At 35.7% G+C, this 26,552-nt stretch overlaps 1 protein-coding gene across 1 annotated transcript; it reads left to right on the top strand.

Annotated features, from left to right (window-relative positions):
* The first annotated feature begins 1,019 nt into the window (after positions 1-1,019).
* On the top strand, positions 1,020-19,843 carry LOC102808844 (CCR4-NOT transcription complex subunit 10-like). The gene is made up of 14 exons (XM_085500187.1): positions 1,020-1,793; positions 7,043-7,193; positions 8,732-8,874; positions 9,361-9,426; positions 10,841-10,924; positions 11,518-11,773; positions 14,497-14,699; positions 15,148-15,272; positions 15,712-15,879; positions 16,615-16,803; positions 17,115-17,245; positions 17,735-17,919; positions 18,475-18,550; positions 19,101-19,843. Exons 1-14 carry the CDS (start codon positions 1,509-1,511, stop codon positions 19,232-19,234), a joined length of 2,196 nt encoding a protein of 731 aa, XP_085356313.1. The 5' UTR covers positions 1,020-1,508; the 3' UTR covers positions 19,235-19,843.
* Positions 19,844-26,552: the final 6,709 nt, after the last annotated feature.

Below are 26,552 nucleotides of genomic sequence, written 5' to 3' on the forward strand. Positions count from 1 at the left end.
CGTGATAATTTCTTGTCGTTAGAGGGCGCCACACATCAGAAATCGTGATTACATGTTGGAACATGTATCAACATGAGGCAAGGATAAAGATTAAACCGGTATGAATTGAAAAACTCTTCTAATGCCAATGGTATCGCAGGCGGAGCAGCTATATTATGTTGTGAATAAATTATCGTTTCATCTGAAATGAATTTGTAACAACCGCGGTTCTGTACTAAAAACTAGACTGCTTCCAAAACGAACTTGTCTGTTTCTCAGATATGGTCAAATCAAAATAATGACAAGTTTTTTTAAACGTCAACTTTCTCGTACAATTTGAATTTCAGTGGTTATTGACTAAACAAAATGGTATGGCATAATAACACAATTGATTGAGACAAATCGAGTGAAATAATTAAAAAAATCAGAACTGAAAACGATTGAAGTAATATTTAAGGTACACTAAACTGATGAAAAATATGAAAGCAATAAACTTGAAACTTGCGAGTAATTAAAAAAAAATCAAACTTAAAAAATATCTAACTTCAGTAAAAAAACAAACATAGCCCTAGCAAGGTAGTCCAGCAGTGACAACAGTTCGTATCTAAATCTGTCCGTCTACAACTAATGTTTTAGTATTAGTCAACAGCGGGTGAAGTTTTTTGATTTACTGTTAAACGGTAAAATAATATGCATAAATGCTCATTTCAGCGGTGATTTTCATATACTACAATGAATACACTAAAAATATTGCAAAAGAACCTCCCCATAAGACACTTTATGTCACCGGGAAAATGTGTGTCCTTGCCACAGGAAATAATGTCTATAAAACATTCATGGCTTGATGACATTTACTGTATATGACGTTGAAAGAAGTACGAGGACTAACCATAGTTGGCCATAGTTTTTGAGTCAAGTTATGAGATGGTGTTATTTGCGCAAGCCGGTAGGACTTTAGAAGGCAAAATATGTGGGTCGCTCGCATAGAGTTGTGGGTAATCTTGTGTTCGGGCATGCGCATATCCATATCAAATATGGCGGCATGTGTAGGGTTTGGTCTGCTGTGAGGTGTAAAACCGGGCCAATTTCAATCTTTTTGAAGCTTTAATAGACGAAGTTGTTCCTGGTTGGAGAACGAATGTGACATTAATTACGTAACGTCGTTGTTTTTTTCGAGTGTCTGTAAAAAATATCGGAAACTGGCAAGAAGTTCGCGAAGCTGACCTTCGGTACTCCGATGTTGTGAAGTGAGCCACGTGAACTGAGCCTGTATATCTTATTGCACCTAGGACAGTTTGGTGTGTTAAGAGCTACGTTGAATCTCTGAGGTATTTTCTTCCCTTTGCCACGCGTCCGTTTTTTTTCTTGAACGTATTTCTTTCCATCTTTCCAGCATTGTTTTGCTTCAATGTTGACAAACTGAACATTGCGTCACACAGCTACAAGTACAGAGTACTATAGAAACCGTTTACCCAACTAGATATTTAGTTAGTGTGTTGTTAATAATTTTTATCCGTGAGTTTGTCACTATGGCTGATTTGGGAGACACAAAAGACAAAGAACAGAATGTGGCGTCGACCTCTGCATCACCAATACCAGCAGTGACTGATCAAGAGAAGGAATTATCCAAAGAGTGCATCCACGATTTTGAGTCGAGGCAGTTCCTGCAATGTCTGGTGAAACTGAACAATCTGGCATCTTTGCGACCGACAGATTTCAAAGTGACACTCAATAAAGTAGTTGCGGATTTCCACCAATCTTGCTGTACCAGAACAGATGAATTGAGAAAATCATTGCATAAAGTCTGTCAGCAGGTGGGTACAACTTAAATTTAGCTTGCACCATAAAACCAGTCTGCTTGATATTACCATGGAACTACTACATGGTTTGTAGTTCCATGATATGACAAGTGATTGCTTGGTGTCAAATATACAAATTACTGATTGACCTGATTTGTTTATTGAGCTCATCATAGGTCGTATTCTACATTCTAAAGCACATACCGTCATACGCATGTCACAGAATCACCTGTCTAGCAATAGGGTAAGGCTAATTGAAGAATCAATGAATCAAGAATTAACGAATCAAGAATTGTGCAATAACTATTTTTAATTGCTATTTTATTTGCAAGAAATAGCGTTTTTTGTTTTTCAAAAATTAAGAATAAGGATATCCAAGAAATTTCATTCATGCATGCTAGCCTTAGCTCTCACACTTAATGATTTACGTTGGTAAAATTCGAATCAAAAACTGTCAATTACAAAATGTTTTCCTTCACGGAATGCTCATAGTCCAGCAAGGGCAGTAGACCAAAGTGTTGGATCAGTGATACATTCTGCTTTGGAAGATTCAAGAAATAATATTCGTAGTAAATATACACACAAACTAGATACTGCGCCATTATATCTATATTTAATTTCTTCACCGATTTGACACGTACTGGATATTCTCGGGGCGAACATCCGGGCATTTTCACCGCATTGCAACCATCACAAAAACTCTCAGAAAACGGTACTTCGGGATGCTTATTGCGACTCCCCTGAACAGTGTAACAAGATTACCCCCTGCATGTATAACGCATTTGATTGTTCAGAATTACTTCAAAGTTGAGTTCCTGTTGTTTTCTCAAATTTTCACCGGCTTTTCGCTCGACGTTCCGTGTTCCCCAGAAGCGCGCACAGAGTCCAAAGAAATACGTGGTACAGTGGTGCGCATCTTAGCAACGTGGATATTGAGAAAGCGGTAAGCGTGTACATGAGAGTTGTAAACAATATTTATCAGCGCCGCCACCAATGAATTGCATAAGATCGCGTGGTGGCAGATATATTCGAAGAAATACAGCTAAAACAAAGCCAAAATAAACTGTGCCAGCGATAGATTTCGCGAATGAAAGAACAAAATCAAAGGCGCCGACCACGCGCGTTGAAAATAAATAGAACGCACCTGCATCTTTCACTCACGCAAATGCACACACATGCTATTCCATATATTGAAAACGTTGGCAACGGAAGGGACAAGTTGAAATCATCTTTGTATTAACACAACTTGAAAGCAACAGTCTCACACTGAATGTATGTTTATCAATTATCAAACTAAACATTCAATGAAGCGGACTGCGACGGTTAAGACAAAAAGACAAGGCTAAGACGAAAAGCGTGTGACAGTACGATTATGCTTGTCTACTACACGCCTGGGAACTACACGTTCAAGTATCCAACTTACCAATACAAAACATGATTATTAGTATCAGCAATAATGTCTAGTACTGCCCGGGTAATTGCGTATTACTAGTTGAAATCAGACATATCCCTGTACAAGATTTTTTAAACAATGTCTCAAATTTCCAAAAGAATATTCAAATAAGTTTGGATGAATATGAATTGAATATCCATCTTTTGAAAAATCAGCTAAACAGTTTACCACCACGATTGTGGTGAATTGGCGAGTTATCAATGAAGACGACCGGACGTCTCCGGTCATGAGCTGGCTGGTTCGAATTTATCCACTTTTACAGTGATGAATATTGCATTCGAGTTGAGTTACTAGTATTTGCAAGCCTGATTAACATTTTTCTTGTGATGTTTTTCGTCAATGTATTAAATATAAGTGCGTTGGGAAATAGCATAATTATATTGCGTGAGTGAAAGATGCTGGTAAGACTGTGTCACAATGAGTTCTATTTATTTCCAATGCGCGTGGTCGGCGCCTCTGATTGCGTTTATTTTGTATTTTTACTGGGCTGAGTTTTTTTGTTATGTCTCGCAACTGAGCGTCCAAGCTGACCTTGTTTTGGCTGTAGAACTCTGCCCGGAAAATTGAGACATGTGTATGACACAGCACATTCCATTTTCAGACACACCGCGTACCAGACTTCTCGTTCGCGGACATTATTTACCACCTCATCATTATTTTAAATATTATAGAATTTTTATGTAATGTTTTGAAAAATCTTTATAAATAGTTAAAATACAGAAATAACCCACATTTTTCATGAACATATTGAACATTTTGCTTGATCAAGCGTTGTATTTGGCTCTTCTGTTTCGCCCGTCCGGAATGTTCTGCTTTCGCTGACTAATGGCAGGTTTTTCAAAATCGTCGAAAAAAACACAAGAATTAGTAGAAATGTTCCTGTTTTGGGCGGATTATTGGTAGAGAATGTCTTTATTACAAAACTTTTGAAAAACCGTGAGTTTTAGCCTCAGTTATTTTTTTATCGGCAAATTTGGTTGCACAACTTCCCTCTATCATATACACCCAGCGACACCGATGCCAGCTGGTTGTGGGCGTCACGTCACGTCTTGCCTTCTGCTCTGAGCATTCCGTGATTGACAGTTTTAGATTCGATTTAAACCAACGTAAATCATTAAGTGTGAGAGCTGAGGCTAGCATGCATGAACGACATTTCTTGGATATCCTTATTCTTAATTTTTGAAAAACAACAAACGCTATTTCTTGCAAATAAAACAGCAATTAAAAATAGTCATTGCACAATTCGTAAATCGCTGATTCATTGATTCTTGAATCTTGATTCGTTGATTCTTGATTCTTCATTTAGCCTTACCCCTAGCAATAATGAGTTTTAATTAAAACCACAGCTGCAGTGTTGTGTTTACAAAAGTGAGCTATGTTTTTGCACTTTTCAAAGAAAAAATCCTGCCTCTCAAGCTATCCAAAACATCCAAATCACGATTTTTCTTTTAACAATAGAATTGAGAAAGGGATGAATTGTATTTGCCATGCAAGTCTATGAAGCAGCTCTCAAGACACTTTGAGATACCCGTAATGAACATTGTACGTGAGATCAAGCAATTCAAACCTCAAACAATTACGATTCTAGTGGAGATACTGAGAACAAATCGAAATTGTAAAATTGGAGAAGCGATCAAGAAATGATGGTGTCTAGGGATTTGGTTGTAGTGATGATGGCTTTGCAGTCTGTACTAGTTGTTTTAGATGCGATTATTGTATTTGCTGTATCACTAATGCATCTCTAATGCATGTAGAAGTGCAGTAAACTAAAATTGTGCATTCATTGTGTACTGGGTCATTAAAGTATGACTTACTTTGGTCAAAGAATACAATTATAGAACAAAATTGGTAACTGTTAACACCCCAAAAATCTTGTATGAAAACAACCATGTAAACTCAAAGAAATGAAGCAACTGTTATTAGACTTATGGTTTGACATTTGTGCGTCCATGCATGCGTCTGAGCCTGTATCTTAGGCGTGCCTGGACCAATCGTATTCAAACTTCACACTTACATCATGCATAATATTATACATATGCACATCAATTTGTTTCACGATCTGATTTAAGATGGCAGAAGGTGGCCATTTTTGTGCTAAAAATCATCAAAATCAAACATTTATGGATTAGACATTATGGGTTCCTGATGCATGTCATTTTATTTTTCAGATCGGATTCAAAATAGCTGACTGGCGGCCATTTTGTTTTAATGAATGCACTTCTAGAGCCATATCTCTGACATGCTTTGACTGATTATGTTCAAATTTTATATATACGTTATACATCATAGTATAAATATATGAATGTATTCACAATGGCCGACCATTGGCCATTTTGTTTTAATTAATGCTGTTCCAGAGCAATATTTCTCAATATGGACAAGTACTTATTTGACGATCAGATACAAGATGTCAATCATTTTAATGTCATAACCAAGCATCATCTTCTGGATCCATATCTCTGACATGTTTATGTTCCAACAATATTACTATAAACAAAACTATATATCTTAAATTTGATAACTAACGAGGACTGTGCCATGCATGGTTTGTTAGTCCCCGTTCGGACGTACATGTAGTCCGAAAACGGGGACTTGTGTTTTGCCCTGTCCGTCCGTCCGTCCGTGATCACCTGTATCTCGAACATGCATGGACCGATTAAGTTCAAACTTCACTCATACATCACACATTATATGGGACATATGCACATGCATTTTTTTCATGATCCGATTAACGATGGCCGAATAGCGGCCATTTTAAGGCCGAAAATGCATCAAAATCGCATTTTTTCACCATTCCGGACCTGGATCTCAGTTATGCATGGACGGATTTTGTTCAAATTTGGTACATACATTAAACATAATAGGACCTTGATGCACGTCATTTTTTTTTTGGGATCAGGTTTGAAATGGCCGACTGGCGGCCATTTTGTTTCAAAGAATTCAGTTCTGGATCCGTATCCGAGACATGTCTGGATTGATCAAGTTCAAACTTCACACACACAAGGTACATCATGTCATAAATATGTATGTGCATTTGTTTCATGATCTCATTAACGATAGCCAAATGGCGGCCGCTTTAGGGCCGAAAATGCATTGAAATCACACATTTTCACCATTCCGGACCCGGATCTCAGTTATGCATGGACGGATTTTGTTCAAATTTGATACATACATTAAACATAATAGGACCTTGATGCACGTCATTTTTTTTTGGATCGGGTTTGAAATGGCCGACTAGCGGCCATTTTGTTTTAAAGAATTCAGTTCTGGATCCGTATCCGAGACATGTCTGGATTGATCAAGTTCAAACTTCACACACACATGGTACATTGTACATCATGTCACAAATAGATATGTGTATTTGTTTCATGATCCGCCTAACAATAGCTGAATGATGGCCATTTTAAGGCCGAAAATGCATCAAAATCACGTATTTTCACAATTCCGGAACCGGATCTCAGTCATGCATGGATGGATTTTGTTCAGATTTAGTACAATGTGTTGTACATATACAGGTGCATTTCAGTCATGATCTGCTTTGAATGTATATGTCACTCAAATATGAACGGAACGGGGACGTGTCATTGACAATGACTTGTTCATTTTGAAATTAAACCGGTTTTAACCGCTTTTCAATCAGGATCTCAGAAATATCCAATACTCAACATAGATTTAGAAGATGCATTATCTGTGTTGCATTTTTACCAACTTAAGTTTATTGCCTTCAAAATAATTCTCAAACAAAATTGAAAAATATACAGTGTTATTTGTGAAGGAATAACCATCACTAATTATTTCTTGTTGACTATAGGCTCAAGTTTACTTGGAGGATGTTGATAATTTGGAAGACATAGAGCATGCTATACTCTATTACAACCATGCTGTTATTTTGTACTATTTACATCAGTATAAAGAGTCAGCAAGAATACTAGAAAAGTTATTTCAATTTATTGAACCTCTTGGTAAGTTCTATGTTATTGTTACTTATGGATCTCTGTGCAAGTGTACTTTTTTTTTTTTGAATCATAATTGGTTGGTTCTCAGTTCAAATCCTACCCAGGGTTGAACACCAAACAGAGGGTTGAGTATGCTGCAGATCCCGGCAAAGCTACTAGCCAGTCCTAGCTGACTAGCTTCTGTCATTTTTAGGTGCCACTGATGACCAAGCAGCAAATGTTTATGAAAATTTAGATACTGGATTCAGAAAGTCAGTTGCCATTTCCTCATCAAGTATTTTGATATTTCTTTTTGTAATTGTATATAACTGGTAAACAAATCAGTGTTGACAGCCTTGTCTGGGAGTACATAAATGTGCAGCGGTCAAATAAACACATTTATTCAATTCTAACCAGAAAAATATCCAGCCAGAAGCTGATATTTCCTTTTAACAAAATTTGTTGTTTTGCCATGTCTATTAGTTGACTTAGTTTTTTGCACTGTACAAAAACAAATGCAAAAAATGCTTAATTTTATGAAATAAAGATGACTGCCTCATATATTATGCAAATCCTTTATGGATAGTCATGTGCTACCAAGTGATGAAATAGCAAAAAAAATTTAATTATCAGCAATTAAGTTATTCTATGGATCATAAATATTAGTTGCCATTGTGTCCAGGGATTTTTTTAAACATGGGAACAGGGGCGCAACCTTACCCTGGGTAGCAGATCCTCAGGCAACCATAAAATTCTGATTGACCAGGGATCACATGTGGCCACAGTCTACAACTGTGACCTGCCTGATAGTAATTTTGGCCCCAAGGAAGTCCTAGAATGCTCCATTTTAACTTAGAATTATCAAAAACTCTACACCCTGGTAGGGAGAACCTATCTCCCCCACTTGGTGGCGCCGCTGAATTGCAGTGCTTCCTTAGGCAGTTTTTTTCTAGAAAAACCCCTGGTGACTAAAATGATAGCAACTTATGAGGTTTTTTGGGTTAAGATTAAATCAATAACTGATGTGAATTTAGGGGGAAACTTGAGGTGCTTGTGTTCTGAAACTAAGTATGGTTACATGACACCAGGATACTGTATTGAATTACGATAGGAAGATGGTCACACTGCCCTGATTTCTATATACTGTAAAACATGCTGAAAAAGCGGCATGCAATTTTAGCGAATTGTAGTAAAATGATGTAATAGCGAAATGTTGATTTAGCGAATCTCTCTTATCATTGTTGATATCTTTGTTTGGCGGCCATTTTGAATTGATAATAAAGTCATTAGCGACATCTTGAATTAGCAAATCAGTTCTCTCGCTAAATTTGCGAAAAAGACATGCTCGCGCAAAAAGACATGTTTACAGTATGTACCTTCAGCATTTGCATTTCACATGAAAAAAAAAGTCATATGTGCTTGCCTGATGCAACATTTTGTTTGTAAAAATTATGAATAAAAATTGTACAGGTATCTCGACAAGTGTTTTGGAAATCCAGTTTGTTTGTTTGTTTTCTAATTATTACATGTTTTGCTGTAAATTTGATTTTTTTTTATTGTTTCAGATGAGGTTTTAGTTCATAAGATTCTGTTCTTGCTGATTGAAGTGTATCTGTGTATGTATCAGCCAGATAAAGCAGTCCCTGGTTTAGCATATTTAGAGAAACTTGTATATGGTGGCAATGGTAAAGGTGATAAAGCATCAGATGTGAGTTATTTATCTTCTTTTTCCCCCAGTATTCTTTCTGTATGTATAATATCTTAACTGTGATTGCTGAAGCTGAGTTTATGCTTAATACTGTCTAAACTATAACTGATTACAAATTTATATCTGATTTGTCTTGAATAAGACACTGCTAGATCTCTCTGATATAATATTATGAGGTTAGTGCAAGGATACTGCAAAGTATGCATAAAGACTATACAGCGGGAATATCAACCGACGTGCAGCATAGATCAATGTGACCGCACATTGTCTGAGTACTTATTATTATACATCTTTTCCTCCCAGGGATACATAATGGGAATGCCGAAATCCAAAACGTTTAGAACAGATTTAGTGAACTTCTTTATGTGGGTTATGTCTGGTCAAACCCTGGCGCAGCCATGTTGGTTTTTATTATAAGTGGACGCTTACGTGCGCATTGTTGCCAACAATTCATTTTATTAAACGGTTCTGACATTATTTCAACAGAATAGCAAAGAAAGCAGCCACAGAAGCCCATCACCTCATCAAAAATATAAATTAAAACTTCACATGGTAAGAATTTGTTTGCCTAAATTCTGATTCATATTTTTGTTTTAATTTATAATATAGCAATATTCACCTACAGTAGTTTAAAGATTTGTACAATCTTGTTATAATACCTTGTTATAATTACCGTTAAAGTCCTATTATACCGCGGTTTATATTACAATGTATCAATTTAAAAATTGGGATCAAAAGCTCAAGTTCGGGGTGCGGTTTCTATTACGTACATATTGCAATCACTAAATGGGCGTGGTCATTTTTTTTCCACAACACATGCACAAAACAAACAATACACCGTACAATCTCTTGAATAGGCGTCGGGGAAGAGTGAAAGGCCTTATTTTGGTTCTAAAATAGGCGTTAGGAAATGTTGAAAAATTACAGTCAATCAAAAAAAAATTCAACATGATACAAAAAATACTCGGTATTTTTAATGTAATATTTATTTTTTTAATTTTCTTGGTAACGAAAAGTATATTCTAACAGAAGTTTCAAATAAAAACACGAATGCACTGCTTAGTAGCAAATGATCACATAACGGTAGCTCGATCCGGCCATGCTGCGGGTCACAAGTGAATAACTTACTTGTTTTCGAAGTGTTGATATTCGTGATTATTATTTAGTAGTGATTACAATAACGCACGAAAAATAAATTCGTTGAATTGTTATAAAATGCAAGTAAAATTCAACTTAGTTTCCCCGTAAGCGAATGATTTCAGTCACATGTAAACAGCCGATACGATATCCGCCATGTTTTTGAATGCTCACGGGACGTATTATTGATCGGATAGGTCAAGTCGCTAATTAACCAATCAAAATGCTGGATGGTGCCCACGTGTCTAACTTACATAGCTCATTTAAATATGTTAATGACAGTTCAGCGACCTCATGGTGAACACGGAAGAGATTTACCAATAATGTAGTGCAATCTTTTGCCTTTGATTTCCATGGGAAAACGGCATGATTTTTTTTTTAAATCAAGAAATTATTTGTTTTCGAAAAATAAATTATTCTTCAATGCTCAGTTTAACACTTTTACGGTGATAAAAGCTCATTGTCTAAAACTTACGAAACACAGACGTATTCAGAAAGGTCGCCGCCGCGCCAGAACAAAAGCAGTTTCATTGCCTGTCTGACATCTTATCACCGCTGAACAATAAATAGGTGTGAATATTTTTAGCCATGTTGTCGAAACAAATGAATAGGATTAGGAACAATGCCATTTTGGAACAGCTGGTTGAAACAATGAAGTCAGTCACGGTCTTGTTGAATTGGGGGTGCGGTTAGTAATAGGTACTTTTCAAGTTTTCAATTTTTGTTAAGAACTCTTTAACCCCGAAGCCGGAATTGGGGGTGCGGTTACTATTACGTATGTGGTTTATATTAGGACTTTAACGGTACATAAAAATATTTTGCTTTACAGTACAAAGCGAGGATTTACTTGCAATTGAAGTCCATGAAAAGTTGCAAAAGAGAAATAAAGTCAGTTATAAACTATGCAGGAATGGTGAGTTGTTCGGTACAGAATATTTCAATTCATATCAGCCATATCATTGTTTTTTCTGGTGCTCTCCCACAAACTTAAACTAACTCAAAAAAAATTTCATTAATTTGTTGATATTTTGTATTATAATTCATTTCTCATGAGATCATGATGAACCATGAGGTGTGAGTCGTTTGTGACCTCAATTGGATACATTTTCAGTTACGGATATCGTTAGCTTATTTCATGAGGCTTTTTTTCTCTACATTAATTAATAAAAATTCATTTACTATATAACGCATTTAATTTCACTATTTTGATATTTTGAGCATATTCACTTGGTTTTAAGTTCACAAATTTGCCTAGTGAATGATGAATGAGGTCTATTGTTATTTTAAATGTTCACATGGATTTAATTTAGCAGTTTTTACTTATCAGTGAACATAATAAAATTGAAACCCAGTGAATAATTAATGCATTTATATAGTATTTTAAATTAACTTGTATATTTTTTTTTTATTTTAAATTTTAATTTCACTTTTTAGCAAAAGTAAGAAACTTGAAAATCCAAGAATAATTTAAAGCATTTAGGTTATTGTGTTGATTTGAATTCACAGAATGCACCAACGTGTTTTATCAAGAGTAACTTTGAGTATCTGAGACAGAATTACCGTAAGGCAATCAAGCTGCTGAACAGTGCCCCTGAATCACCAAGCTGTCTAAAGACCGGGGAGTGTCGACCCGCAATGTATTACAATAACCAGGGCTGCATTCACTTCTATATGCGAAAATATAACCTGAGTGCGTTTTACTTCAGAAGAGCATTGCAAGAAAATGAAAATACTATATTAGAATTACCCAAGAAAAATCCAGGTAATTATGCCTAGGAAGAAATTATGTGGCATTCTTTGTTGGATTTTTTGACTCCCATGTGCGAAGCACATAATGGGAGTCTTTGCAGTTAGTGTGTCTGTGTGTGTGTGTATGTGTGTGTGTATGTGTGTATGTGTGTCCGACTGTTCCACTGCTATCTCAAGAACCATACATCGGTTTTTGATGAAACTTGGTGCATAGATGCTCTGGGCCAATGCGCAGATTTGATTAGGTTTTGGTAAAAATCCATGCTCGTTAATTACCTAATTTGCATGATAATTAGCTAATTTTTAGCTGTTCTATGACTCTTCCACTGATATCTAAAGAACCACTCATTGGATTTTGATGAAACTTGGTACATAGATGCTCTGAACATATGCGCAGATTTGATTAGTTTTTGGTAAAAATCCGTGCATATTAATTACCTAATTTGCATGATAATTAGCTGATTTTTAGCTGTTCCATGATTGTTCCACTGATATCTAAACAACCACTCATTGGATTTTGATGAAACTTGGTACATAGATGCTCTGAACATATGCGCATATTTGATTAGTTTTTGGTAAAAATCCGTGCATATTAATTACCTAATTTGCATGATAATTAGCTGATTTTTAGCTGTTCCATGATAGTTCCACTGATATCTAAACAACCACTCATTGGATTGTGATGAAACTTTGTACATACATGCTCTGAACTAATGCTAGGTTTTGATTAGTTTTTGGTAATAATCCGTGGATACTAATTACCTAATTTGCATAATGATTAGTCAATTTTCGGGTTTTCCACTGATATCTCAAGTACTAATCATCACATTTCAATGAAACTTGGTACATAGATATCATATGACACTGCACAGACCTGATAGTTTTTATGGTAATATCAGTACATATTAATTACCTAATTTGCATAATTAGTTAATTTTCAGCATTTGATATATGTAGTGAGCATTACATTTCAATGAAACTTGGTACTTACATACTCAAGGACTATGCAGAGATTGATTGTTTCTGATAAATATTTGTGCATATTAATCACCTAATTTGCATAATTAATTAATTTTCAGCTTTTCCACAGCTATCTCAAGTACTAATCATCGCATTTCAATGAAACTTGGTACATAGATCCTTTAGGACTATGCAGAGACCTGATTAGTTTTAGGGTAAATAATTGTGCATATTAATTACCTAATTTGCATAATTAATTTTCAGCTTTTCTACTGATATCTAAAGTACTAATCATCACATTTCAATGAATCTAGAATTATGCAGACCCAATTAGTTTCCGGTAAATATTTGTGCATATTAATCACCTAATTTGCATAATTAACCAACTTTCACTCTGATATATCAGGTACTAAACATCACATACCAATGAATGTGCATGGATCACATACCAATGAATGTACATGGATGCTGTAGGACAATAGACAGACCTGGATAATTGTGGGTTAAAATCTGTACATATTAATTACCTAATTTGCATAATTAACCAATTTTAAGCTTTCACTCTGATATCTAAAGTACTAATTATTCCATTTCAATGAAACTTAGTACAAAGATGCTCTAGGACAATGTACAAACCTAATTAGTTTGGGGTAAAAATCTGTTCATAGTAATTCCCTAATAAGCATAATAATTCACAATTTTTTGGTTCTAATCACATTTCAATTAAACTTGGAAACATAGATTTTCTGTTACATTGCGCAGACCACATTAGTTTTACACTCAAATCTGTTCATATTAATTTTCTGATTTGCATAATTAGTTTTCAGCTAAGTAATTTCGAATTATATTTAATGCGTCTCCAATACTCTCAGCACATGGGAGTTCTTTCTAAGCTTTCTTTGATTTATTTTTTATTTCATTTATAGGATCAACATAGTGGAAAATTGTCATTCACTTGATTTTATTTCTGTGAAGTGACAGCTGATTTATAAATTATTTAAACTACTGTGAAATACTTTATTAGTCCCCGTTCAGACGCAGTTCGAAAACGGGGACTTATGTTTTGACCCTTGTGCATCCGTGCGTGCGTTCGGACCTGTATCTTAGAAATGCCTGGACGAATCATAATCAAACTTCACACATACATCATACATGATATTATACTGTTACATATGCACATCAATTTGTTTCACGATCTGATTCAAGATGGCCGAATGGCAGCCATTTTTTTGTTAAAAAATCATCATAATCAATCATTTCTCGGCTGTTTACAGATGGATTTTGTTCAAACTTGGTATATACATTAGACATTATAGGACCTTGATGCAAACAATTTTATTTTTCAGATCAAATTCAAAATGGCTGACTGGCTGTCATTTTGTTTTAATGAATGGGCTTCTAGACCCATATTTCTGACTTGCTTTGACTGATTATGTTCAGATTTTTAATATGCATTATACATCATGTCATAGATATACAGATATTTTGGTTTGACGATCCTATTCAAAATGGCCGATCCTATTCAATGGTGGCCATTTTTGTGCTAAAAAAATCATCAAATATCAAGCTGGAATTTTTTGCTAAAAAGACTTTTTGGGTGTTTTGTATGGAATTTATTGATTTTTGGAGAGTTGAAATATAAGAAAAAAGGTATATTAGCAGGATTTTATTTTAGCGAAAAATAAATTCCAAGCAAAAATAAAGTATTTTACAGTATTTACCTATTTACAGTATTGTTTTTATACTAAATAGATTTAATTCAATCTTTCACTTCAGCAAATTCTCTGTCTGGTAGACCCTTGTGTACCTTAGCAATGAATAGAAGATACGAATTGCTGTACAACAGTGGCATTACGTTTTTACATGCTGGCCGACCGCTAGCTGCGTTTGACTGTCTGATTGAAGCCTTGCAAATCTACCATTGTAATGCTAGACTGTGGTTACGGATAGCGGAATGCTGTGTTGCTGCTAATAAAGGGGTGAGTCTACTGACCTTGGTGATACATGGGTGAATTTGTTGGATATGCTCTGCGAATGATAAATTAAATGAGTGATGATTTCATGTTAACATTTTCCACATAACATATAGTTGAGGACTGTATAAGTTATACAAGTTATAATAAACTATTTATGTAAAAAGCCATCAATCAGTCGTATATATCTCAAAATTATTGTACAGAAGCATGACGTTTACAAACTTGTATCAACAATTTATGTATGGGCATTTCTGTGCAATGCTTTGAGCTCTGATTATTCAGCTATTTGAGTAATGTTTGTACCCGACTTTTATAACTGGTATATCATTATTATAGATCTCTTGTATATTGTTTCAATTTATCAAAACTGTTCATTAAAATGTCTGACATCCTGTTATTATACTCAACTAACAATACATTTACATTTATTTATTATTACATTACGTTGTAGAGTTCTGAAGAAGAGATGAAAGGCTTACCATCGGCGCCCAGGAAAGGTATCGTACAAGATGTGATAGGAACCAGCAACCACAGGAAGATTGTTTTGACTTCGGGCTCATTGGATAACAAATACAAGTAAGATGTAGTACAGTAATTCAAACATGCTCAATGTACCGTCGTAGTGTGTATCACTTGTACTAGTTATCTGTAAATTGTGATGTTTGTCATACCTTCACTTGTATGCACTTGTACTTTGTATATTAACTGTTGCCACTTGTTTAAGACACTTGCAAAAGTTCCTAATAGTATTGTTAATCGTTTAGGAGACTTAAAATTTGGAGACGTGTAATATTACAGTCCGAATATGGGCGTGTGTTGTTAATATATTCATTCTAGCATGTGCATTTGCTTCATGATCAGTTTCAAGAATGTCAAATATGGCCATTTTAAGATGAAAAATGCATCAAAATTAGACATTTTTACCATTCCGGAACTAGATCTCAGTTGTGCGTGGATGGATTTGTTTTCAACTTGATTATCATTACTGTAATGTCATTTAATATGTTTATTCTAGTTGTGATGGTCAGTCAGCTGCCATGCCAGTTGCAACTTTGCAATTTGCTGCTATCTGTCTAAACAATGCACTCTCACTGCTACAAGAGCAAGAGGCAGCGATGCCTGGTGCAGCAGTTTCAAACAGAAGAAGTAGCGACTCTGAACATAGTCAGGGAAATGAAGCTACGTAAGTATAATATTTGTAATGAGTAAATGTGTAAACACTGTATGAAAACAAACTTTCAATGCAGACGCAAGTAACGTCACCATGGTAACAAGATTGAAAAACATTATTTTACTACAATGTAAATTTACATTTTAATTAGGTCAATTCCTGATTCTGAATTAATAGGGTTTGTGCATATTGTGTGACTTGAGGTCAAAAAACCAGCAAGTAGGACAGAATGTTCCAAATGCACAGAGTCGCTGTACTCACAGTTTCCGAATCTCAGCGTGAAATATTTTCATAATTTTGGAGTTGAAATATTGACGTGGTCATATTTGCTCAGCGAAATACACATACGTTCTTCTCTGTTTATTTTCTCTGGTAATTAATGTTTCTCGTCTTGTATAGTTTATCTAGCTGTCCCTGTTTGTACCCACCCGCACTCAATCCATGATCTTTTAAAAGCTTTTTTTAATATGCCCCTGTCTTTTTCAAGGGTTCCTTCATAGTTTTGTTCTACCTATGTCCATTGCTAGGTAGGTTATGTATGAGCAAAAAAGTATTACATCGCATGTGTCAGTAAATCAGAAAATCGTGAGATTATTTATACGGTACTTGGTAATTTTTGACTCCCATAAATTCTGTATTCATGTCAGTCATCCTGGATGGTCGGCATCATCAAATGTAGAACATTGTACTAGTAAATATTGTTTTTTTTATTATAAATATACTTGTCATGTAAACTTGTGTTGACAGTAAAGCTAATGTACCAGCAGGAGCCTCGGCTCCACCAGGTGCTCCATTGAAGCAGTATGAAGTGGAGAGCTTGAAGTGCTCTATACTGGCGAACAGTGCATATGTGTGTCTTGGACTGGGGGACGTCTTAACTGCCTTGGAGCACTCGATTAATCTTCTCAACCAACCTAAGTTATCCGGTTCACACAAGTGAGTATTAGACATATAAACATTCTGCTCTGAACCCACAGCCTCCCTGATGTGAAGCCAACATGCTAGGCAGATAACTGTCTAATCTGTTCATTTCATGGCAATATTGTTAATTCTGTACTTTTAGCCTATATTTTAATCATATTTGGGGTAAAAAAAGTTATTTTCGACTTCTTGAAAACTACCATTGGGGAAATTGGGACCTGCAGATATACCGCTGTCTGTGCATTTAGCTGAGACATTTAAATAAATATTTAAATGAATGGTTTACTAATTGATGTTGTATTAAACTAATTTAACTGTGATTTCAGATTTCTTGGTCACCTATATGCAGCTGAGGCTTTGGTATCTTTAGACAAAATATCTGACGCTATTAGTCATCTTTCCATTGACAGTATTACAGATGTATCTGTAACCTATCCTGGTGCACCAGAAGTATCTGGTAGGACAATGCTTTATTTACAGTGTTAACTCGACACAGCATGGATTCTTTTCAGATGTACATTTGTAGATGTACAAGAGAAACTTGTCATGCTCTCATTTGAATATTAAACTTTTCACCATCAAACTTTCTTGCCAAAATTTGTCTGCACTCTTTTCTTATTTTCAATTTTTCGAAATTGAAACCTAATGTTGGGGCCGACAAACAAAAATTTGAGTCAATTTTCAGTTTTTACCCAAAAAATTTGGTTATATTTGTCCCAATCTTCTGAAGGAAAATGCAAATGAAACTATTCTGTGAAATTGTGATGGAAAGAGGGAACTGGTGGTGAAAAGGTTAATATTGTGTCCTATTTTGCCATTTTTTTAAAGGCTGTGTATCGTGAGCCATGATTTAGTAGGATGACCTTGTCAAATTATACCAAGCAATGAATGATTCATATTTTCCAATTATCGTCTGACATTTTATTTTGTAATCACTTTTCTGCAGGTGATAAAGGTGGTAATGATATCGGCGGTAGTGAAAACAGTGGTGATGTTTCCGAGACGCCGACTGCAGTGACGCGATATTTCCCAGCCAGCATACAATCAGCTAGAGCTACTTTCTTATTCAACTTATCCACGTCATACAGTCTTCGTAGCGAGTATGACAAAGCAAGGAGAGCTCTCCAACAGGTATGTGTCAGTCCCTGAATTCTTTTAGGTTTTGTCCTAGTGTCAAATAAAACATATTTTCTACACTGCATTGAACATGTATGCAATAAGAAGGCCTGTATAGTCTACAACATTCTGGTTGTGTTCCCGAGACCAGGAAAGTATACATTTTGGACTCAGAATAAATAAACTTCGCCACTCAATAACAATTCCTGTGAAATAGACCACTGTGAAATGTCAACAAAACCATAAAGAACTAAATCTGCCTTAATATGAAAAAATGTTCAAAGCTTTTGTTGTGTTATTTGCTATTTTCTGGTGAAAAAAGATCACAAAAGTTTTTATACTGGTTTGTTTTTATCAAATAATTCATTTCTTAAAATTCGCTGTGATAATCGTGGTAGTGTGATATGAGGGAAGTTATGATTGTAAACCTATTTTCAAATGAACATATTCCCTAAACACATTGGGTTTTGTCACTTGTTTTGTAACAATTTCACTGTGATGTGACCTAGTTACTATGAATTGTGGTTTGCTTTATTTGAGATTTATATACATGTACTGTGTTTATTACAGGCATGTTCACTGATACCAGCAAGTGAAATTCCACAACAAGCACTCATATTAGCAGTCTATTTAGAACTACAGAATGGTGAGTATTGTTACAAAATATTCAGCTCCCTACTAGGATTTGAATGTGCTATGCTATATAAAAGTCAAATGGACTATCCATGTGGTTTGCACAATTTACATATACGAAAGGTTGTCATGATACGAAAATATTAATAATTTTGTTTATGTGCATAATAATTTTCAGAATACTTTGATTCCAGTGAATGTAAATATTAGGTCATTGTAAAAATTATACATCAAAAATCTATTACAATATTGCATTACAAAAAACCCCGCAAGTATCATTTCTCCCATAAAGCACCACTGTTGTATAACCAATGACAAGTTGCTGCCATCCCATGTGACATATACCCTACATCACATGTACATTCATTGTTCTTGTACACGATTCAAACTAATCATGTGTGTGTAATGACAATTACTACATGTATATACACTGAGAGTCACAACTTCAAACACTTCATTTCTGTGGATGTCTATCTCTTACACAAATGCATTTGGTGATGAGAAGAATTGATTTAGAACTCAATTTAAATTTTTAACGAATATATTTTCTTTCTTGCTACAAGGTAACTTCCCGCTAGCTTTACAAATGGTGAAGAAAAACCAGCTACTGCCCTATGCAAAAATGAGTGATTCCCGGCATGGTGGACAAGTTACCCCTACTATGGGCGTCATTGGAAGAAAATCAGTTCGAAAATAACAGTCATGAATTTAGTCAAGCATGAAAATTATCAAAAGAATTTTCTTCCATGTATTTTTTTTTCAGAATTGTACAAATGCCCAAGAACTTTTTAGAAATTTAATTTGTAATTTACAACTTCTTGTAGATTTTTTTGTTCTCAAGTTTGTTTTCAAAAACATTTTGAAATGTTACTGGTATAAATTTTCATTTTCAGTCTTGAATCTATGTAGTGTTTCTCACTGCACTAATGCCTTGGGACAGGATAATATATCTCATTCATTCTGAAGTCACACACATGGTGATTTTGAAGGAAATAAATATTAATTTACATTAGCCAGTTTAAATGCTTAAATTTTTCATTCAAACGAAGATCATTAGCTGTCCCCACAATCAAATTTTACTTAGAATCAAACCCATGTGGAGTGGCATATATCCACATAGATTCTATCCTTGTTATTCTTTAAATTAACATTTCCGTGAGGAATTTTTTTGCTTGCTGTGATGTCAGCAGTTCTACCACTTTGAGACTACGCTGCACTGATAGTGGTACAGATATGTAATGTACTCCTACTAATAAATATGGTTTTAATTACGAAGAAATTAAAACATAATTGTAAATGTGAAAAAGATGACTTGTTTCAGTATGTGTGTTTCGATGTCAATGTGAACATTGTGTTTGGAAATTATTGAATGGCAGTTATTGTGGTATGCATTCATTGCATAGTTTTGGTGGTGTGCATTCATTGAATGACCTATGTGGTAATTGTTATGGTTTATATTCATTGAATGACCTACATGGTAGTTTTGATGGTATGCATTCATTGAATGACCTACATGGCAGTTTTGGTGGTGTCCATTCATTGACGCGTGTGGTGGCTGTGACAGTATATGTTTATTGAATGGCCAGTGTGGCAGGTGTAATGGTATACATTTATTGAGTGACCTATGTGGCAGTTGCATGTTGTGCATTCATTTAATGACATACATGGTAGTTTTGGTGGTATACTTTCATTGATTGACCTATGTGGCAGTTATAATAGTATGTGTTGCGGGTGTCAATATGACAATTAACACAAGGCAAACTTTACAAAGAAAAACGGGTTCTTTATTTCACAGAACGGAAGAGGAGATGTTGCTCCTTCACTGGCTTGGTACAATCTGCCTTTTAGTTTACTCTAGCTGTATATTGTTTCAACATTCTGTTTACCTAGTTACATAACAAAGTGACTCACAAGTTTGTACTACACATGCTCTATCAAGGTTATTATTAAATTCACTAAGCTAAAATGATCTCGCATACACTCGTGAGTAAATTCACAGGTAATACAGGCTAATACTTGTGCCAAATTATAACAATATATTCAACGTAAGGCAATTTTGTTAATTATTTTTGTAAGTGCCCGGTTAGTATCATTGTTATACCCGTCCTAAGGTACAAATGAAATATTTTAAAGACTCAAATCAGTGACAAATTCTAAAATGTAATTATTACTAAAGTGAATGATCTGTGCATGTAGGGTACGAGTCTGTTACTGGGTAATGTCAGGAAATTAGTTGAGTTATATACGCTGGTTGTTAGTTGGTTCATCTCGCTGTGTAGTTGTGGTTATTTAATGATGAAACACTTTTGATGAAACATTTTTGAAATTAAGTGACTCGTGCCATGCGTCATTATACAACAATTGTCGCATAAACTGCCTCATTTTGGCAATTACTTGTAATGTCGACTCTAGGTGGCGCAGTTTGTACAAATGCATTTTCTTTTATCTGGTTTAAAGAGGAGAGGTGCACGTTAGTCCCAAGCGACGATAACAAAGCAAGCTAAAACGCGAAGGCTCATAGGTAGACGCTTGTTTGTAAAAAAAAAAAAACGACATGCTATGGTCGTCTGCCGCATGCGCAGGTGACGACTCCCCCGCTTTAAGGTAGAAGCCTAATTGGTCAAAAATCGCATTACAATGTTCATTGGTTTATTATAAAAAAAAATCATGGACCTATTGTCCCAAGGCACCATGAAATAGCATTCTTTTGTGTGTTACATGCAGTGACGTATTTTGAGAAACTTGTCCTATTATTTTCCAAGAACTCTATTTTCAGAGCAATTCCATGGAACACAGCTTACATAATATCTCTGCCATAGGAACCTGTGGTATAATATTATAGTATTATAATACTGTAAAAATGGCCAATATTCACTAAAATTACAACCATCATTTTCTCGAAAATTAGGGTGGTGATCCCTCACTAAAGTCAATATCCTTATATTGCCCGGAAGTACAATTTATTGGAAAACAAATAAATTCTGAGTGTTTGCATTTGCATTTCTACCTTAAGCTGTTCGAACAAAAGAAAGCGCTAATATATTGCGTCCAACAAGTCGCCGAAAAAAACAACCTGTGGAAATCGTGCATAATTTTAACTTTCTCGCTAGCTGCCAAATGTGCCATTTAACTGGATACATACGTATCAAGTAACCGTGGTAGAGCCATAGAAGATAGTAGTCCTACCTTTCATGGTATTTGTACCTACTTCATATATCGTGTTGTAAAGCACTTACAATTGGACTGACCAAGTGTATCAATTCACCTATATCAGCAAGGCCAACAAAAATTATCTATAATTATAATATCTCCAGGATCGAGATCGTGCTTACAGGAAAAAAAAAATCAGCATTTTTGTTCAAAATCGTGACAGATAAATTATTCTAGGCACTTTTTAATCAGATTTTGTACTTGACTGGATTCATTCAAAACATCTTTTCAAGAAGATAAGTTTGTATTTGTTGTGGTTTTGGCACAACAATCCATCAACAAATGAACTTTGGTTATTCTGATGTGTTGCGTAATTTACACTTGAATGTGCTTTTTACGTTCATTTCTATTGTTCTATTTAAGTATCAAAAAAAAATGCAGACACCGTTTTGGAGAGAAAAAAAAGTTGATGCGTTTATTCCAAAAAATCAAAACAATCGGTCAAGGGCGTTGAAGTAGATATTCACTAAAAAATTGTAAGATGCGATGAAAAGCACCTCCATGAAGGCGCGACAATGTCATATAAATCATTTTCGGATAATTATCGTCTAATAAAATCTAATGAAATGTTGGCAGAGATGTCTAACTTAGACATTTTTAGACATTATTAGACGCCCAGACAGACCTGTCTAACTTAGACATTTTTCGACGATATTATCGTTAATATCGGAGAAAAACGAACTGTCCCAATAGTTGCCCAGACAGACCTGTCTAACTTAGACATTTTCAGACATTGTTAGACAATATTATCGATAATGTCGGAGAAAAACGAGCTGTCCCAACAGTTGTCCAGACAAACCTGTCTAACTTAGACATTATTAGTTAGTTTCCCGGACAGACCTGTCTAACTTAGACATTATTAGTTAGTTGCCCAGACAGACCTGTCTAACTTAGACATTGTTAGACGATATTATCGATAATATCGGGAAAAAACGAGCTGTCCCAATAGTTGCCCAGACAAACCTGTCTAACTTAGACATTATTAGTTAGTTGCCCGGACAGACCTGTCTAACTTAGACATTTTTAGACATTGTTAGACGATATTATCGATAATATCGGGAAAAAACGAGCTGTCCCAACAGTTGTCCAGACAAACCTGTCTAACTTAGACATTATTAGTTAGTTTCCCGGACAGACCTGTCTAACTTAGACATTATTAGTTAGTTGCCCAGACAGACCTGTCTAACTTAGACATTGTTAGACGATATTATCGATAATATCGGGAAAAAACGAGCTGTCCCAATAGTTGCCCAGACAAACCTGTCTAACTTAGACATTATTAGTTAGTTGCCCGGACAGACCTGTCTAACTTAGACATTTTTAGACATTGTTAGACGATATTATCGATAATATCGGGAAAAAACGAGCTGTACCAATAGTTGCCCAGGCAAACCTGTCTAACTTAGACATTATTAGTTAGTTGCCCGGACAGACCTGTCTAACTTAGACATTTTTAGACATTATTAGACGATTTTATCGATAATATCGGAGAAAAACGAACTGTCCTAATAGTTGCTCAGACAGATCTGTCTAACTTAGACATTTAGACATTATTAGAAAAAAATGCAGACACCGTTTTGGAGAGAAAAAAAAGTTGATGCGTTTATTCCAAAAAATTGTAGACGACATTGTAGACGATAATGTCGGATAACGTTAAAAAGTGCAATGTCGCGCCTTAAGAAAAGTAAAATGCGTTAAATTGACTGATTTTTATAATGACTGTAATGTACTATTTTCAATCAGCCCTAACGCATTTTTATTTTCAAATACTTGTCAAACGTTACGTATAGTCATTTAATTGTATAGACATTTCTCATATAGATTGTACGTGGCCATAAATAATCACGTGAAAAAACATTTTCTCAGCATTATGATAACATATATATTGCCATAGCTACCTTAATAATGAGTGGATAATGCCTAATTCACATATAAACAATTGTTTTCCAATGTTGATACCTGTGATGAACATTGGAGTTATTTATTGAAAATATGTACCTGAAACGCAGCGTACAGTTCGGTGTCATGTACTACATGTAGGTCGGAAGCATACAGTACTAAATAAACATATGTCAGTTGGCTCGTCACATTGTTGAACTGTGGACCTATAAACCTTGCCCGTTGTATAGTCTGGGACCACAGTCCCTATAGAGGGACTGTGCTGGGACCAACATCAGTGCTATCAAATGAGCGCGGACATTGCTTGTTTCACTATATGCGGTGTTATAGGTAGCCTGCCTATGCTTTATTATTATTACTAATGAAAAGCTGGCAAAAAAAGATCGGAATCTAACAATATTTTATTTATTTTTAAACAGCAAAACTCATCTTAGTTGCATAATTGCTAGCGTTTTTGCTTTATATTTTCTGAAATCGGCGAGGTTCGAGATGCAGGTTTCCTTACCCTTACAAAACCAGTGTTACTATCCGAATGTACACTCGCCCATTTAGTTGGGGAAACTACTAGTATTGCTATATTCCGTTTCAGCTCAAGGCGCCACTGTTTGAGAACGTGCATTGTGGCTTTAAATGGAAATGATTTCCTCACTGCTGAAAAACTGGGACGAGAAAACGTGCTTTATAAAGTAAAAAATATATGAACAATCAATATACTAGTAATATAAAATACACTTCAACATTTTCGTTGTGTGTTACTGTGAACTGAACTAGCGCAGCCAGCACTTAATCACTGGGCTAAAAAAAGACCCATGCACTCAACGGATGATTTGGATTAGACTGGCCCGGCCGGGATAATTTTATTGTTTACATGATAATTGCTTTCAAAAACGATTTTTTTTTAAAATCTCTGGCGCGTGGTAATTTCGCGCTGGGCCATGATTTAAAAGGAAGAAAAGAAGTAAAAAAACTGCCACGGCTGGTCGCGTCTAATTCTTTAATTTATTGGTTATTTTCTCTGGCGGAATACTAATTCACGCATTTAGGATAGGATAGGATAGGATAGGATAGGATAGATTTAGTGTGGCTCAGATTGCGGACTGTGGTGTTTTTACACCTCTATGTTTACATTCATATGATTCAACAAAATAACCATGGATATGGTTTGTATATTTAAGAATTAAAGAGAACAAAGCACTTCTTAAGTCCAGGAACTCTTTAAATAAATCTCGCAAGCTGAACTAATACAGCTTTACGAGTCAGTTTGTTATAATGCTACGTGTTGTGGTTGTCAAGGAAACAGGGTTCTTTTGAGCACTACTTTTACTCCCATCTTTACTATCGATTTCACTAGGCATTTGACAGTTCTAACGGCGAAGTGTGGAAATTAACCAGAATTGACACGTATAACCCAAAAGAAATTGTGATCCTGTCTGATGATGATGTCACAGTTGCCATGACGCCGTGTGGGTATTAGACAAAATTCACTGCCATGTAAGTTTGTAGGGTTATTAAGAAAGGTGACTGTCAACAAGTTAGCATGGCATTTCTTTGGTCATCCTTCCTAGAACAGTAAATTTATGCAACAATAAGCACGCAGTTATGTATTATTACAATTGATGGGCGCGTGATCTGTAGCCATCCAATTGTTTTGGGTATGTATTATTACAGTCGGTGAACATTTGGCACAATAATGGTCGGCCATTTTATCTTCACATACGTATATAGGTCGATAAGCGTTCTTTTCGTGTATAAGAATCGACAAGAATCTAGTGAGAGAGACCGGCAAATATAATGAATTTCTCAAATTCTCATGAAGTTTTGACGATTAGAGGAATTCTTGGTTATCACTCGCTGTCAAATCATTTACTAGTACCTTATGTATAGGCTTATAATCCAAAGGATTACACGACATCCGGTGAACAACGTGTGTTATTACCAATATAAACAAATGATCAAGCCTAAAGACCTACATGACGCCACTCGCAACAAATCGGTCGCACGATTCGTAAGACAATTACCGCACTTATGCGTATTTCAGCAAATTTTAACATATCGTTGTCTTTTTAATTTTCAAGCGCAACCTTCATCGACATATTTTTTCCTAATGAGAACACTAGTTGTGTTCACGTTACTATCGTACGGGCTAAGATTTAAGCTGATTTAGGCTTATCTAGCATATTTGCATTTCGGCTAGACCCAATTGCGTCCACGCACAGGGAGGGCCAGTCGTTAGCACGGGCTAAGGGGTGCCATTAGTCGGTGACCTTTGGTAAGCCGCTATTCACGAACGAACAATGGATGACACGCGCGATGTTCTATTTCTGCTGCTGGCATGTTTCGTTCTAATTTTGAAGCGACGTGCACAGGAACGCGAGAGAAGACGGACCCAACTTATTTGGATGCACATAAACAGTATACAACGGGCGTAACAGAATACAGAGTTTTATTAATGCATGTCGTAGACAGCGAACCAAATATATTTTGTCTACGATTGGAGCTGCTGTAAGCTCTACTACAGTGACCCGATTAGTGTGGAAGCGAGCGCGGAGTAATGACTGTTGGAATAGTGTCGTTATACGAACATGGGACAATTTTCACACCCAAAGGTCGCCGCAGAGGGCGCTTAGCCCTGGGCTAAGCGTTCGCGCATACTTCGTTAGCCCGTGCTAAGGTCTAGACCGCGTCTTAAATTCGGATCAGATTTAACCCGTACTTAGCATTCCTTAGCCCGTGCTAAGCGTTCACGCACGTTTTCTTAGCACGGGCTAAGGAATTTGACCTCTTAGCCCGTGCTAAGGAGCTGCGCGTGAACGCAACTACTGTTACTTGACGAGATTTAGAACGCTACTAACATTGATGTGTTGTATTTCTAAACAGATTACATCTTTCACAGTCTTTTTACTGTG

This window comes from Saccoglossus kowalevskii, chromosome 6 (assembly GCF_978046115.1).
Source record: "Saccoglossus kowalevskii chromosome 6, keSacKowa6.1, whole genome shotgun sequence".
NCBI classification, from domain to species: Eukaryota; Metazoa; Hemichordata; class Enteropneusta; family Harrimaniidae; genus Saccoglossus; species Saccoglossus kowalevskii.

What these genes read in the sequence shown, in the direction of transcription:
- LOC102808844 (XM_085500187.1), top strand. Translation starts at nt 1,509, where the DNA reads ATGGCTGATTTGGGAGACACAAAAGACAAAGAACAGAATGTGGCGTCG. An exon ending in TCAATTTATTGAACCTCTTG is followed by an intron (nt 7,194 to 8,731) that starts GTAAGTTCTATG and finishes TTATTGTTTCAG; the next exon opens with ATGAGGTTTTAGTTCATAAG. An exon ending in AAGGTGATAAAGCATCAGAT is followed by an intron (nt 8,875 to 9,360) that starts GTGAGTTATTTA and finishes TTATTTCAACAG; the next exon opens with AATAGCAAAGAAAGCAGCCA.